Below are 17,080 nucleotides of genomic sequence, written 5' to 3' on the forward strand. Positions count from 1 at the left end.
TTCACATTTGTTGTTTTTTATAATACATATTTCAGTAAAATCTACTTCAATACACTGATAGTACAAGAAAAAAAATAGTATATTATACTTCAGATGTGGAGCACACCATTTAGTTCTCTTATCTTGACGCAGACATCCTTTCACTCCCTTTTTATCAACAGTAAAAAAAGACAGTGTTGGGAGAATGTGACAGTGCTGTGGAGTAACAGAAGTCGGCAGAATAAACATTAGACTAAAACAGATGAAGCAACAAAGAGATGAATTCAAACTACGTCTGTACTGATACATACCTGCTGAGTATCAAAAAATGCTTTTTACATTTCTGTTTACAACAAAGTCTTGTCAGGCTTTTTATATTATATTTGATTACAAAAAGGAGTTTTTTTCATTTACAATCTAAGGCTGCCCATGTCTTCTGAGCTCTGAAGGATCTGTGTGAGTGTGTGTGTGTGTGTGTGTGTGTGTGTATTTCTACAATAGTCCCTTTAATCCTTTGTGGGGCTTCAGCAGCTCCAGAGTAAGAGCATATGTCTCCCTGGAGACCAACATTAGGCTGACAGTCTGAGCCAATCAGAGAGGAACTCTGCTCTGTGGGGGGTGGGATGTGCACATCGTCACAGTGTCCACAGTCACTTCCTGTACGCCCCCAATGGCCCCGGCTCAGGGTGGAGCTCTCAGGATGATGGGGTTTCTACTGATGCTGCTGGTGGACTGGAGGGGGGCGGAGCCTCAGATGCTGCCTCTGATTGTGCTGCCTCGGGCTGACTGCTGGAGGGCTTTTGGGGCCGGGTTGGGGTTTTGGGTGGGGCAGGGTAGGGCTGACTGACTTGAACAGAGAGCTGTGGCAGCGGCTGGGCTACTGCTGCCGGTTTAGCCAGGATGAGCTGCGGTGTCGGCCGGCCTGCCGTTAGCTGGACCGTAGGCGCGGTGGTGGCAGCTTTTGCGGCGGCCTGCGAAACCTGTGTAGCAACAGGTTTTGCCTGGATGAGCTGCGTGATCTGGCCTGACGGGTTGGCCTGCATGAGCGTGGCCAGCTGGTTGGCTGGGATGGTGATGATGGTGATTTTCTCTCCTGCTTTGGAGCCGGCGGGCAGCACGGTGGGCAGAGCCTGGATGACCAGTTTGGGGGGAGCGCTTGCAGAAGTGTTGGCTACCGTTACTGGGACTCCCGTGGTGAGGATGGAGGAGGAGTTTAACGTCACCTGACCCAGTGAGTTGGTCATGACCACTGGCATGGCTCGGATGGGCCTGCGGGAGAAAGCACAGGGAGGCAAAGTTGTTACATCCCTGCTGTGCACAGCATTACAGTTCTGTGATTTACATGATTTACACAAAACACACTGTCACAGCCAGAAAAGCACAGGAGGAAATATTGAAATGGATGATGGCTGAATGCAATTTAGCCGTTCAAGTTTCATTGTCAGTTTCAATGTTTGCATTGTTTTGCACCTGCTGGTGTTGGAAGATAATGATATGAAGGTAGAGGACAGGCTGCATCACTAATGGGATTAAAATTCATTTTGCCATTTACTTTCTGGGCATAACGGATGATAAATAGATGTTACCGCTAACAAGGTGATAGGAGGAGTACAATTGATTTCTCTATCTGTTTATTGAATGTTGTGCTGATGCAGTGACAGCACTCAGTTCAGACATGTGCTGTGGTCCAAGTGCTACAGGAATGATTCAGGTCCGACCTCATCAGATTCTCGTGACTCCTTTGTAAAAGTGACTTAGGATCTTATTCAGACATTGAGACCAACGTGTACGGTTGCCAATATATTTACATCACCAGGTTAGTTTTTATTAAAGAAAGGTAACTTCCTCATTATCACAAACGTAAAAACCAAGTTAGCTGGATGAGAATGAACAGGACCATTTCGTTGTCTAATGTCATGTTCGAAGAGCGTTAACACCAATCTAGAGAAACAGTGAGCAGAGACCTGGAGGCGGCATTGCTGGGGATGACAGTGACGTAGGTCTGCTGAGGCTGGGTGGCAGCGGGGGAGTTGGTACCAAGGCTGGCAGGGCCCTGCTGGTGAGCTGGGTGCTGGATGGTCACCACTCCCTCGCCGTCCTCCACCTCCTCTCCGTCCTCCTCATCATCAATCACCCGGATGTTCTTGGGCATGTCCTTAAACTGGTAGGCCAGCCGCTGACCCTCCACTTTCGCCAGGATGCCTCGCTGGTAGTAATACCTACACACACACACACACACACACACACACACACACACACACACACACACACACACACACACACACACAGAATATGAAAGCTGTGTCACTGTCTCTGTCTCTCAGGACTATGCAGGACTGGGTGTTTGTGGTGTGGACAGGCTGACCTCAGGGCTCGGCCCATGGTCTCGTAGTTCATGTCAGGCTTGTTCTTATGTTTCCCCCACAGTTTGGACACAGCCTTGGAGTCGACCAGTTTGAAGATGCCCTTCTCCCTCTGCATCCACTTTATGTACCTGGGACACGTGTTCTTATCCTGCAGCAGTTCCAGCAGGAACTCCCACAGGTAGGTGGTGTTGCCTTTAGGACACAAAGTACACCATGAAATCCCAAAGCTCTGTATCATACTGTACAGCTACCGTCACAATGATGATCAGACTGACAGGATCAATTACACTGAGAACTCCCTCGCACCTCACACATCATGATAAATAAATAATAAGACTTATCTGATACAACAGCAACTGTTATGGACAAAAAAGATGCACTGTAAAACATTTGGGCCATGTTCAGAGAGTTCAAATTCAGGGAAGTCAGGGAAGTGAGATTGGGAAAAAAATGTACAGAACAGAGTTCTCTAGATAGAATTCAAACCACAAATCACTACATGGCACCCTGTGTACTTGTGAGCTGGAACAAACCTTTGCCCTCCCTCGGCCTCTTCTTGATCCCCAGGTCAAACGAGCCGTTGGAAGCAGGCTGGTGTGTCTTTGGCTTACGCCCACCTGCACACAAACATAAATACAAACACAAACACACACAGTCAAGATCAATAGTCAGTGGAAGCCTTGTCACATCCTTTTTGTAAGAATTTTAACACCCAATAGGTGTTTGCACTGTCACATGCTCCTCACATTGTAGACTTAAGTCCATGGTCATTTTCAAACAAGCTTGATGTTTTGTTGTTGGCCTTGTAGTGTTCTCACCCAATTCACTGACCCTACTGCTGCACTACTGAGACTAGAGATGCTTAACTATTAATCGTTAAACCACCAAGAATATATTTGACTAGTTAAACATGTTGGTCTATAGGTTCATTTGCATACAAATAGTGTGACGCCTTAGACTGGTTCCAAGGCCATCACCCAGTTGGAGTGCCTTATGATTGAGACCCAAATGAACTGGGTTTGGCTAAATGCTAAGATGCTGGCTGAGAGGCTGAGAGGGTTATGTCCCATTTGTCCGGGACATTGAAATCTTCCAGGACTCGACTAACTGGGAGATGCAGTACAGTATGTTCCTCAGCAAAAAAAATAACCAGTTAGTTACCAGTTAAAGGCTGCCTGGCTATCAAAAGCAAAATTAACCAAAACTGGCATGAGTAGATGAGATGTAATTATGGTTGGGAAATGTGAGATGTCCAGATAAAACATAATCTAAAGACACTTTGGCCTTAGCTACTGAACCTAAACAGCAGGCAAAAACTGTGGCTGGCCATTCGTGCCTTCGTCTATAAGTTCAGTACTGGCACAAATACGTATCTGAATGCAGTCTGGCTATGTATGAAATCTACAGATCCTACGTCCTATGGCTCAAATAGCATATGGTTGTTGTATGGAGAACCTGAGCACTGACACTGACCTCCTCTCTTCTTTTTGGCAGCAGGTTCACATTCTGGAGGGATGGGGAAGGACTCCTCCTCTATGGTTCCACACTCCGTAGACACCTCCACCACCGTCTCCATCATCACATCCTCTGCTGGGTTCAAACAAAACACAACATTTACAATATTCTCTTCCTGCTGGGTTGTGAAGTGAAACACCCAAAGGGAGACCATACTTAGGGTCTGCAATAGCATCTTTATTAAGATGCTTGTTAACTGTTAGGCATCATAAAGTACTTCTACAGGGCCATGTGTGTCTGTGACACACGAACATGCAGACAGCAGACCCTCACATGAAATGACTAGCCTCATGGCTACTAACTGGTTCCTCACAGAAAGAGCTGAAGAGACAGGATCTGAACACACTCATCAAAGACACACGGCTCTGTTCATACTGCACAGCGTGACTGCACACACTGATCTGTTCATATTTGGCTCAAATTTAGAGCAGAAAGTAGATCTTGGCTACACACTGGTGCTTCCTGGGCCTCTGTTTGATCTTGTGGACTTAGCTGTTCAGCATGAGTCAACTACACTCACTCTGCACACGACAAACTGATACTAAACCTAAGACTAAAAGTGATCCAAAGAAAAAACTATTCAGCTCATCATCAGTTTTAACATTCAATCCACTCGCTGTGTTGTTTCATTTATATTAATAATAACAAGCTTTGTTTGTATTGCACCTTTCATACAAGAATTGCAGCTCAAACTGCTTTACAACAAAGAAATCACATGCACCACGTACTTCAATTAAAAAAGGACAAAACAGGGAAAATAGTAAAAACAGTAAAACTAAGATAAAAATAAGTAGGAAAATAGAATAAAGAGAATGCATAAGATGGAAAATAAAACCCACTGCACAGTAGTAATAAAATGTTTAAAACAGAGTAAATAGAATACATGAATTCAAGTCAAATGCAACTTTTTAAAAGAAGTACAGCAGTGCAAAAGTTTCAGGCCTGTATCAGGACATCATAGATTGTTAAAGGCTAATGTAAAGAAATACGTTTTTAGTTTTCCTTTAAAAATATTCAGCGAGCTGGCTTTCCTGATATCTATAGGTAGTGTGTTCCAGAGCTTTAAGGGATAAACAAAAAATGGCTGCATCCGTGATTTTCTTTTGGCTGTTGCTGGAAACCTTCAACAAACCAGCAGCAAAGGATCATAGCGTTCTTTTCCAGTAATCTTACTGGTGAATGGAAGGATGGATATTGGCTTGAAGTTGGTGAGTGCATTACCTTCTAGGTTGGGTTTCTTTAGTAAAGGTTTTACAACAGCTGTCTTCAGGACTTGAGACACAGTAATAAACGTGAGAATCCTTTTTTGCCAGACCTACTGATTTGTTATAGTCGAGGCTTCTTTGTTTATACTATAGTGAACTATGATACAATGCAATGATGAGCACTGACAATACCACTGTCAGTCCTGTATTTAGGGCAAAGAAGTAGGTGGTGGAAAAATTTGATTTCTTTCCCCAAGGTTGAAATGGGCCCTGATAAGAATACATGTTGTAGCAGTCGCTCAGTTTCTCCAGTAGCAGGCAAAAACTTTTTTCAGGTCCTGCGAACCAGTTTTCCTTCGCAGAATGTCAAAAGATCCTGCATTAATGATAAGCTTCCTTTTACTTGGATGTGTAGAGTGGATAACTGGCAACAGCACTGTTAGCTCCCTGACAGATGTGTTCAATCTTTGCAATTATAGACCCCCCAATCATAATTGTTTAGTATTGTCACACCTTTATTCATTCAGTGGGTCATATGTTTTGCATATAAGTACTTATAAGTATCAAGGATCCGCTTTCTGGGACTTTTAGTAGAAATAACAAATGAGCAAAAGAAGGGAAGCAAAGAAGAGAGCAAGCAGAAAAGCATCTGCTCTGCAAGAGAGTAGGAAGTACTGATATGTTGAATACTACCATGCCATACATTAGGCTACTCTTGTATTTTTAAATAGGGCCACAACAATTATTGTCATTTTAGACTGATCTGATCATTTAGACTAATAACCTTAAATACAACTGTCCAGAACTTGTTACCAGAACTAAGAGACCTCTGGGATTCAGCGTTGTGAAGCAGTCTGTCCTGTCAGTCTATGAAGCTAAAGCAAACATTAGCTGAGCTGTCAACAGTATCATTAGTCAGTCTAATATCACATAATTTTCATGTCAAACCACGGTTTGTCATTATTACATTATCACAATAACATATAGCTGTCTTCATTAAGTGTAAGGGCACCTTTGAAAACCATGTTTAAATAGTTTGGGAATCACATAATTCATATTTTTCATTGAAAACTATATATGTTTACACTTTGCCTTTTCTTCTGCTGACTGGTTTGTACAAGCAAATGCATTATTTTAACTGATTTTGTTCCTCAAGATAAATTTGTGATTTATCTTCATACTGCCTGCTGTAATCACTTGACATCTAAGATGCACAGATAACACATACTGGTGGTTATTATCAACTTCACTTCACTGTCCATATGACTCAGACTGCTGTGCCTATCAAACAGTGGAGGAAATACTGACAGTGTGTTTACCTGTGCTGCGTTCGTTGTGCAGTCCTCCAGGAGACTCCATGTGGAGAAGAGCTTCGGCTGCTTCAAATGTTTTGTCAAAACAGACCATGTCATGACCCGACATCTCCACTGAGAAGAGCAGCAGAGAGAAAGTTGTCAGCACACACACACACACACCTCTGAAAATAACACATGTGCCCTCAGGAGAGGCAATCCAACTAGAAGCGTGACACCAAAGAACGAAGCAACACTAAGAACCTTTTCTGGTGAGGAAAGGCTATATTCACAACAGTGCAGTGCTGCAACCTTAACTATTTTGAAATGTTAACTTCCTTGTTTTAGGTTTGAAGAGGCAGTCTGTTCCTCCATTCTGGTTTCCTGTAATCTGGTCTTTATTGTTAAATGCCATTTCTGCCAGCAGAGGGCAGTCTACTGCTGTCGTGCACGTCAGCAGCAGTTTGAGGGGAAATAAGAGCACTTAATGTACCACTAAGTGAACATTAATACAAATGGCATAACACTTGTGCAGATTTCAAGTGAACTGGAAGATATTTTTAGACGATTACATGGAGCTAAATTTAAAATGATTTCAACAACTAAAACAATGCTGATATAATTACAGTTAGGAAAACAGACTGCATAGTGTTCTATTTTGGATTCATAAAAAGTTATATTATTAGTGGCACAAAAAAACAACATCACATAATGACAAGTCCAATTAAATGCTCATGAAGAACTGGATTTCAATTGAGTGTTTTCCTTACATGTTCCTCACAAATGTTAAATCACCTCATAAGGTTGAGAAACAGGGCCGCGATCACAAATACTGGTAAAGTGCAGCTTGACTAGGCTGACAGGTCAAGCTTCAGAGGAATTATTACCACTAATAAGGTTGTGCTTACATCCTTTCTAATGGAATTATTTAATAAGTGCAGTTTATCAGGAAAGTGTAGTTAATGCTTATTACATTCATATAGGACAGGTTATTATCACATGTTAAATGACATTGGGGGCTCTAGTTGACAACATATTCCTGCTGCTTGCTGACACATCACATCAGTTATAAGACGGCTGTCTGCAGAAATCTCACATTAGCTCAGAGAACAAGTTTATGTAGCTTGCAGCCTTTGGCTCTCGTAGCAGCTTTTCAGTTTGTTTTATTTATATGTACAGGCTTCACATTAAGATGGTCAGACACCATACAATTTTATTAATCTTATGCTTTGCGTAATTTACACTGCACGGTTTAATCAACCATTCTGTGCAGCACAAACAATTTTCACGCTCACACTCAATGGAATATGAGCACTCACACTGAACATAAACAAACCCCTGAAAGATTTTGTTCATTGACAATTCCAAGACGGCCCATTCTAAAAAAAGAGAAAGGAAGCATTTTTGTTCACTTGTTCTAACAAAAATGCTGACCATGAAGCAAGAAAAAAAGGGAAGAATTTACAGCCACAGCTGGAGGATGTGGACCAGTCTGTTTTGCTCCAAAGTTCAGTTTTAGTTTCAGTTTCTATCACAGTCAAGTCTAGAGTTTGAACCAGAACATGTAAAGTACCAGTATACTATCAATATACTTCTGGGAAATCAACTGTACAGTGTCTGCACAGTATGAGGACTGTTCATCTTGTGTAATGTAGATAGGACATAAATCAAATCCTTCAGATGTTATTGGATGGCTCGAAAGTGAGCATGGGTTGACAAACAGAGTGACACAGAGTGGCAGAGAGGTATGAAGCTCTGAAGCAGCAGGACTTTGGCCATCACACACAACTTAGCCTGCAAACTCCAGTGGGATGACAAAGGTTCTGAGAAGTGGGCTAACCTTCAATTTGTGACACATTCTGTGTGTCACAGCAGCCTCTGGGCCAAATAAAGTAGTTAAAAAGAAACTACACACTAATTTTTTTCCACTGTACACACAATAGCATAGATTCTTACTGGCATATGACCTCCTCTTTCAAATCAAAATTAGCGTTGTTTGACTTTCAAAGTTCAGTTCCATTGAATTCTCTGACCCCTCCCTTACCACGACTTCAAGGTCAATGTTGTACATTGACATTTAGCATGCATTGAGATAAATGAAGGATCAGCAGAGAGACAAAGGAATATTACTTTCATGTCACTGAAGTCCTGCTGGATATGCCTTCAGAAAAATCTGGATTTATAGCTGAGCATCAGATTTCACCTGCTGACATTACCACCAGAACACTAAATACTATACATGACTGTGGCATAAAATGAATAAATGATATTTCCCAGCTGTTGGGGCTGTAATAAGTGGAGAGAATAAATGGAAGTGGAACTACTGAACAGCCTATGCAATGTTAAAATCACATTATTATCCTGTTCAGTATGTCTGAACTTTTTCAAAACAACCTCAATTATCTATGAAGCCATCCGCTTTGTCAGATTTAACATTCAGAGAACTCAGCCTCACCAGTTTCAGCCACCTCTGTGACCACCTCCTGCTCCTCGGCCACATCCTGCATCAGGTACGTCTCATCATCATAGACCAGGACCTGTGCCGAGTAGCACTCCTCCACCTGGGCGCTGGGCACCTCTTCCACGATCACTGCCGGACATCCCTCCTCCTGCAGCACCACACCCTCCTCCTCTTCCACATCTTCCTCCACCTCCTCTCCGCCCTCTATGATCACCGCCTCAATTTCCTGCTGAACCACTTCTTCCTCCTCCTCCTCCTCCTCCTCCTCGACAGGCTGCTGCTCACACTGAACACAAGTTTGAAAAGATGTGAAAAAAAAGATATATTTAGTGATGTGACCGTTCCCAGATCACAGCAATTAACTTGGTGAGTATAATGTTGTCATTGCTAATCAAGAAAATAGACACATGTTGTATGCAACCAGACTTTAGCCTATGCTGTGGAATTTTTAACCATTGATCTTATTTGTTCTTCCCATCTTCTTTGAAGGAAGTTGTCAATACCCAGTGAATGTACTCTCCTGTGCCTGTAGCTCTTTGGATTGACCGTTAAGTGAGTGGTCATTTGACCAATCACAGCTTTACATAAAAGTAAATGAGCTTTGAATGTGCTTACCCAACAACCAATCACTAATGACCAGTGTATTTTAAAGGATCTCCTTCATTGTTTTTGTTCGAAATGATTTGATTAGTTATGTTATTTCCTCAAAATAATCCAATGACAGGATACCAAAATTAGGCACCTTTTCTACACTTTCAATACTTAACTACTACTATATATTTTACAATAGAAATTCCCAACATTCAGTATGGTGCTAGCAAGTGGGGTGGAGCAGCATGACGGTATATTCCCTCCGACAGTAGAAATGTGTTCACCGGTGTAGATTTGGCTATCCCTTAAGTCACATTTACACACTGTCGTGCAGTGTCTGCACTGCTCCCCTGCTACACAGCGAGAGAGTGGGCGTGTTGGTACTCTTTTCTGCTTGCTTGTACATTGCTTTCCACTCTTTTGTTGACATTGTGAATACATTCAAATACCCTTAAGTTAGATATAAAAATACCCCAGCTCTACATGTTGTTTCCCAGCTGCTTCTCTCACTCCTCTCCCAAGTCTAAGGGTTTGTTTTGACCAAACCAGAGTTGGTATATATGGACCAGTGTAAGGATGAACCAAGATGGTTTTGGTGAGTTATACTTTGTTACTGTCCAGTTTGAATGAAGTGTGTTTTACAATGATAAAATCACCATTCCTGTAAATGGAGTCTGGTGACTATGGAGAGTGATATAGCAGCAGTTTGTGGCTAAAGAAAAAAGATCTTAATCTTTAAAAAAAAGGTAACTCCGTAGAGATCCTTTCCACAATAACAACTAACAGTTAGAAGGTGTCAAAAGCAAAAGTAGCAGAAACTGACATCCCTAATAAGTACATTACAGATAGTAACATAATTCTAAATATGACTGTACTTTATTTTCCAGCATTCACTTCGGTCTTGTGTGACTGTCGCAGTTTTGACCGATGCTGAAAGGAGGGGTGAGTGCGTGCAACAGGATGCTGACTGCAGTCCCACAACAGCTATCAGTGTTATTAATAACGGGGATTTTGTGAAAATTCCACACAGTACCTTTAATTCTAACAATTGATCCTTGATAGTTTTCCACGAAGATGTTTACGATCATATATTTCAGCTGGGACAAAACGCCCCTTCAGCACAAGTACTTCATAGAGCAAAGCTGAATTCACTCTACTCTGCTCTTCTTCCACTGATTTTGCAACGATTGGCACAACCTCCAGTATCTCTTCAACAGTTTTGCTGACTTACAGTACATATACAGGCTTACCTGCTGGGGCTCCTCCACCACAGTGACATACTCCACTATGTTCCCACCACCGTCTGACACTACCACAGAGGTCATCACTCATTCCTACCAAAACAAAAGTACAGGCAGTCAGGATGGAGAGGGCATTGCTAACATAACAGAGCTAAAAGATTTCTAAGCATGATTTGGTAATGTGGCTTATATGCAAGTTTGGAGTGTGTATTTGTGTGTTTATTGTGCAGGGGGTGGGGTCATGTGAAAGCCCCATGGGTGTCTGCTCTCCTCATGACTTAGTCCATGTAATGTTGTGCACTTTGTTCTGGGGATTGAACACCACATCACACTCCAGTCTAACATTTTCTGGCAACTGTAGTCTTAAGATACAGTCAGTTTCAGCCAACAGCAGGCATTTGATTTCAATGAAACCAGCATAAATTTATCAAAAATGCAACTTAGACCTTCATCAAGCATGAAACTGAGGGGCAAGAATATCTTTATACTGCAGTCACAGGCTGCAACAACCAACGAAGGAGTCACCTCACAAATACTTGAGACAATACGACCATCAATTATTGATACAAAATAATAATGATATCAATTGCTTGTTTGCCTATGATGTCACATCACTCTTTTGTTGTGGTGTGAACTGCAAATGGAGGGCAGGAAGTGATTTTCTCCATAGGAGCACAAAAACACACACTCAAAATGCTTATGTTTTGCATTATTTATGGTTGCTCTAATCAATTAAACTAAGAAACCACAACGAGTTTTTCTAGAGTACCAAGAGTTGTTCACATGGGTGAAAAATGCAAGAAATTTCCAAAAAAAAACACAGGAAAAAAATGGCTTGTGAACCTTCGTCTGCGGCCCGGAGGGGCCGAGTCTGATTTTGGTGGAAATGGTGTAACATTAGCTATTGTTTTAAATATATGGTAATAGAGTTAAAGTAATGGCTACAAGCAACACAATCAACACTTGATAAATCAGGGTCAAAGGTTTCATGAAAGACAGGTGAACATAAATAATTTAACCTGCCATGCAACTGAAATGGACTGCAATGACTTCTCTGTCTTGTTTTGTGATGATTCACAAGTAATCTTGCAAACATTCTACTGTAAACGTTAAGCTAGGTTATTCCGCTGAACAATAAAACCTACTCCACCTAGCAAACATGAAAGGACAGTCATCCTAGAGCACCTTGGTACTGAGGTCGTGGACCCAGCCATTAACAAAAACTTGTATGCCTCCATACTTTTGTATGCTTTCAATTCGTTTGTAGAGTAGAACGACGTCTGAATTATCAGGTAGTTGGTTATATCTACTGCCTCAAAAGCAGCCAAATCTTTCAGTTCAGTTCAAAAATTGCTCCTCTTCATTGCGCAAGGGTCACATCCAACATATGTGCTGATTTTCTGTTTATACCTTTCTCTCATAATTTAATCTAGATGAGCACAGTAAAAACTTTCCTGTTATGTAAACATAACAATTTCATTAACACTGCTTCACACTGTTCACACTAGACTTCTGTGATAAATTCGGTGGGTTGGACTGAGTATAATAGTATTAACTATACTACTATAACTCATAAATATGACATTGCTATTGCTCCAAGTATGTGTGCAGAGTTGAACAATGGCTCAGAGGCTCCTAGTCTCGTATTGATCTTATACGCAAACGAAATGACCAAAAGTACAATTAAATTGAGATTTTAGAAGGTGTTTTTCTCATAGCTCATCACTTAATGTAAACAAGGCAAGTATCGTGAATACATCTGCAACTCATGATGCAAAGACGAAAATCGTAACGTTACCGTTGGCTAACTGCCAGCACGACTAAATCAAAACAGAAAGAGCAACTAAAATATAGGCAGTGCCCCATCATGTCAGACACCGCCGACTGTCTGGGGAGAAGGCGTGCACTGACTATTCTCACCATACAAGCTAATGTTTACTATCTGAGCGGGTCTGCGCGTCTATGTGTTCACTGACTCTGTAGCTGCAGCTCTACATCCCCAGCTAACTTGTTAGCTAACAACAATGCTTCTGCTAGCTACTTACTTATCAAGACTTCATCAACTTTGTTCCTACTGCTGCTAACGTTATGCAGTTCCGTATGGAACGTCACATATTCAGCCTCATGAAAGTAAAAAAAAACACTGTATTCTCATTTTAAAAACGAAGATTAGGCAAAACCTAATAACTTAGCAATGGCTAGCATTAAGGTTACTTACCGAGCGCCCAATAGTTAGCAGACAGCTAGCTAACGTAAATGTGTATATTTAACCAAAATTTAGTAACGAGAGTAACATTACACTGTCACTGACTGTCCAATACGGCAATTTATGAGATCTGCTTTGGGAGTTGTGATTTATCAGAGCCAACAGATGCAATGAGTACACCCACCTTACCTTGTTTTGCTTTTGCTAGCGAAAAGTAAGCTCCACGGCTAGCACTAGCTGGGCCTGGCGTTAGCTAACGTCAGTTAGCCAAGTTGACAAGGCCAAAACCCTTACTTCGCTTGCATACACGAGTGTTCGCTAGTCCTTCGTCCCTCAAGATCACTTAGCAGACACCAATGTTCGCCCCGTGTTGATATCTGCAGGGTGAGAGCGGATGAAGGCCCTCAAGTTGCTCGTTTCTTGCTATCCTGTATCTTTCCGGCGCGCCGCCTCTTCACTACACCGGATCCAGCGGGTCAAAGCACAGAGCGCCGTGACGTCAGAGGGACGATCCCCATCGACAGTGAAGGAGCGCAACCCTGTACAGTACACTCTGGAATCTGGAAAAGTGTCCCAGATCCAAGATCTGCTCAATGTCGGTTTGTTCACATATTCAGTAAAGAGGCAAAAGCGTTAAACTTCGTACGTATTTTCTGGTAACATGTAAACGTGGATCCACTGGATCGTAATTTACCCTTAAAATAAATCGAACCTGTAATTACAGAATCACCAACAGTGATCCCAATAAATAAATATTTGAGTAGCCTAATTAATCACATTATCGTTGAGGTAAGTTCAAAAATTTCATTCATTTAATTTGATCACTGTTATTATTAAAGGGGAGGTTCACAGTTTTTCAAGTATGTTTTAATACAGTAGTCAGGTGCCCATATGAACAATGCAATGTAAGGAGTTTTTACTAAATGGAATCATTCCTCCTGTTCATACAAGCCATGAAGAGATCCTTTCCTAATGCATTTCAGTGTAAGCAATGGGAAACAAAGTCTACAGACCCTGTTTCATGCAAAAACACAATTTATCTGATGTTAATTTAGGGGGCTTTAGAGATCTGAATTACTCAAATCAAATGTGAATCTTCCAAAGTCTTGACAGGGGTGACAAAATCTAGTTTTTAAAAGGTGGCATTTAAGATAAGATAAAATAAGATAAGACTTTATCAATCTCACAATGGAAAAATTCACTGTTACAGAAGCTCTTTATTTATTTCTTTAGGAATACTGTACACAATGAGAGTTAGGGTATCAGGGTATTATAGAGGGCCCAGCAGCTCATTTTTGCCCATGCAGGTTAATCATGCCATGCTGAGAGGCATGAGCGAGGCAGTTTATTATTTTCACAACATAACAAATAAGCCTGTTGTCATATTAGTTATGATTGCAGCTTCATCAGGATAGATGCTATTTTGTATTTTTGTAAAATAAATCAGATTAATATTTTACATACAAAACTAATGACAATATGATGATTTTATAAAATATTATACACTGCCACAGATGAAACAGCTCAATGTACAGATGGCTAAAATTAGCCACACCTCAACCAACTACAGTATAATGTTACTTACACATTAGTGCATGAACAATAATTCAATAACATATACAGTAGTACAACTGCCATTGGATCCAATTTCCTGATGATACTTGAAAGTACATTTTGCTAATCACACATTAGTATGTTTACATAGGTGGCATTTGTAATGTGCAGGACTTTTACTCGCTATGGAGTATCTTCAAATAGCACTAGTGCTAGTTTTGCTGAAGGATCTTAAAGTCAGATTTCATTCACCTCCCCGGTATGGGGGTGGCAGCAGTGTTTCAGTGGCAGGCACCTGAAAGCGAGCCTATGTGACATTGCATAAACAGCAACAACTGTGTTCAGAAGCAATTGTTTAGGGAAAATGGTTTGGCATTAGGACTCTGAAGTCCATTTCTCTAAATATTAAATAATAAATATTCACCAAGGAAGCCAAAAAACACAAATTCGGCTATTATTAAGATTTTAATATTTAAAAACTCAGCTCATTTGCTTCATCATGACTGGGTGGATGTGTTTGAACAGGTTAGACAGTGACTGAACAACCCAACTGTCATCAGATTCTGATGTAAAGGTCGCTAAAGCCTGATTCTGACGGATGATCTATTTGTTTGTTAATAAGTATTTGTTTGTATATATACATAGATATGTGTGTGTGTGTGTGTGAAGACACCTTGAACAGCTTTTTTGCCCGCTTCGACACATCAGGCAGCAGAGAAGTCACACACCTACCCCGGCTGGAGGAGCAGCACCAGCCCCTCGTCCTGCAGCAGCACCAGGTGTCATCCACCCTGAGGAGGATCAACACCCGCAGAGCTGCAGGACCGGATAAGGTGTCAGGCAAGACTTTGAGGACATGCGCTGACCAGCTAGCAGGAGTGTTCCTGGACATTTTCAACCTGTCCCTGCAGCTGTCCACGGTTCCTGAGTGCCTCAAGTCCTCCACCATCATTCCGGTACCGAAGAAGACATCCATCACCTGCCTGAATGACTACCGGCCTGTTGCACTGACCCCGGTAATCATGAAGTGCTTTGAGCGGATTATTCTCAGGTACATCAGAGACTTCATCCCCTCGGACCTAGACAGCCTTCAGTTTGCTTACAGAGGGAATCGGTCCACAGAGGATGCTGTCTCCATCACCCTGCACACAGCCCTGACCCACCTGCAGCAGCCCAACACCTACGTCAGGATGCTATTTGTAGACTTTAGCTCAGCTTTTAACACCGTCATCCCAGACAAGCTGGCGCTGAAGCTACACACGGTGGGTCTGCCTGCGTCTCTGTGCCACTGGATCAGAGACTTTCTCACCAACAGGCCTCAGGTGGTGAGAATAGGGAACATCACATCATCCCCTCTGGTCCTCAGCACGGGCACGCCACAGGGTTGTGTGCTCAGCCCAGCCCTCTTCACCCTGTTTACTCACGACTGTGCTGCCATCCACCCCACCAACACAGTCGTGAAGTTTGCGGACGACACTACAGTAGTGGGTCTCATCTCAGATAACAACGAGACCCGCTACAGAGAGGAGATACACCAGCTCACCCAGTGGTGTTCAGCCAACAACCTGGTGCTGAACACAGGGAAAACCAAGGAGGTCATTGTGGACTTCAGGAGGTCCAGGAAGACGGATCACGCCCCCCTCCTCATGGACGGAGAAGTGGTGGAGCGTGTGGACAACATCAGGTTCCTGGGCCTCCACATCACATCTGACCTCTCCTGGTCCATGAACACCTCCCGCCTGGTGAAGAAGGCACAACAAAGGCTCTTCTTCCTCAGGAAGCTGAAACGGGCTGGACTCTCCTCTCGGTTGCTCGTTAACTTCTACAGGGCCACAATTGAAAGCATCCTCTGCCTCAGTGTGACAGTGTGGTATGGCAGCTGCATGGCACAGGAGAGGAAACAACTGGCACGGGTGGTTAGAACTGCACAGGGCATCGTGGGCTGCCCCCTCCCTGACCTAGACTCTATATATGAAGGTCGGGTCAGAAAGAGGGCGAGATCCATCGCCACGGACCCCAGCCATCCGGGCCACAGACTGTTTGTACCGCTTCCATCAGGAAAGCGGTACAGGAACATCCGCACCACCACTTACAGACTGAGGGACAGCTTCTTCCCCAGAGCTGTTAGAGCTATCACCCCCAGCAGCCCCTCACTGCAGTGAGAGACTGTGTGAACTGTGAACACTGCACACCGCACTTTACACCTACACCTCTACCTCCACCTGCACCTTCTGTGTACTTGACTTTTATGTACACACATATACTATAATTATATACATTTTAGTATATCAGCACATTTCAGTTTCATTGGCATATTTTATTCTGTCGGTACATTTCACTGTGTATATTTTATATTTTATTCTGCTTGTATATTTTATTCTGTTTGCACATTTCACTTCCATATTTTATTGTTTATTGTTTAGTATATTTTATTGCCTAAGTATATTTTCATTCTGTTATATTTTTAATTGCTTCACGAATATGTTTTTTATTGCATGTTGGTTTATTTTATTTTATTGTAGTTATCTTAATTTTATTCACTCTTTCTAGTCTTATCTTTCTTACCATCTAACATGGGGGTTGCAATGAAAATTTCCTTGACATGTGCAATGACAATAAAGACTCTTGAATCTTGAATCTTGAAGTGTATGAGTATATAAGTGTATATAA

At 42.1% G+C, this 17,080-nt stretch overlaps 1 protein-coding gene across 3 annotated transcripts; it reads right to left on the bottom strand.

Moving 5' to 3' along the window:
* Nucleotides 1–13,326, bottom strand: LOC121611491 (ETS-related transcription factor Elf-2-like). Of its 3 annotated transcripts, none has more exons than XM_041944071.1 (9): nt 13,046–13,326; nt 10,660–10,743; nt 8,813–9,104; nt 6,385–6,492; nt 3,819–3,932; nt 2,879–2,962; nt 2,345–2,537; nt 1,944–2,198; nt 1–1,248 (listed from the first exon to the last, which is right to left on the bottom strand). In XM_041944071.1, exons 2-9 carry the CDS (start codon nt 10,732–10,734, stop codon nt 675–677), a joined length of 1,695 nt encoding a protein of 564 aa, XP_041800005.1. In that variant the 5' UTR covers nt 10,735–10,743; nt 13,046–13,326; the 3' UTR covers nt 1–674. The 3 variants fall into 3 exon arrangements, with proteins under 3 accessions (XP_041800005.1, XP_041800003.1, XP_041800004.1); XM_041944069.1 differs by having other exon boundaries at nt 3,819–3,935; XM_041944070.1 differs by having other exon boundaries at nt 3,819–3,935; nt 13,041–13,326.
* Nucleotides 13,327–17,080: the final 3,754 nt, after the last annotated feature.

Source organism: Chelmon rostratus, chromosome 9, assembly GCF_017976325.1.
Source record: "Chelmon rostratus isolate fCheRos1 chromosome 9, fCheRos1.pri, whole genome shotgun sequence".
NCBI classification, from domain to species: Eukaryota; Metazoa; Chordata; class Actinopteri; order Chaetodontiformes; family Chaetodontidae; genus Chelmon; species Chelmon rostratus.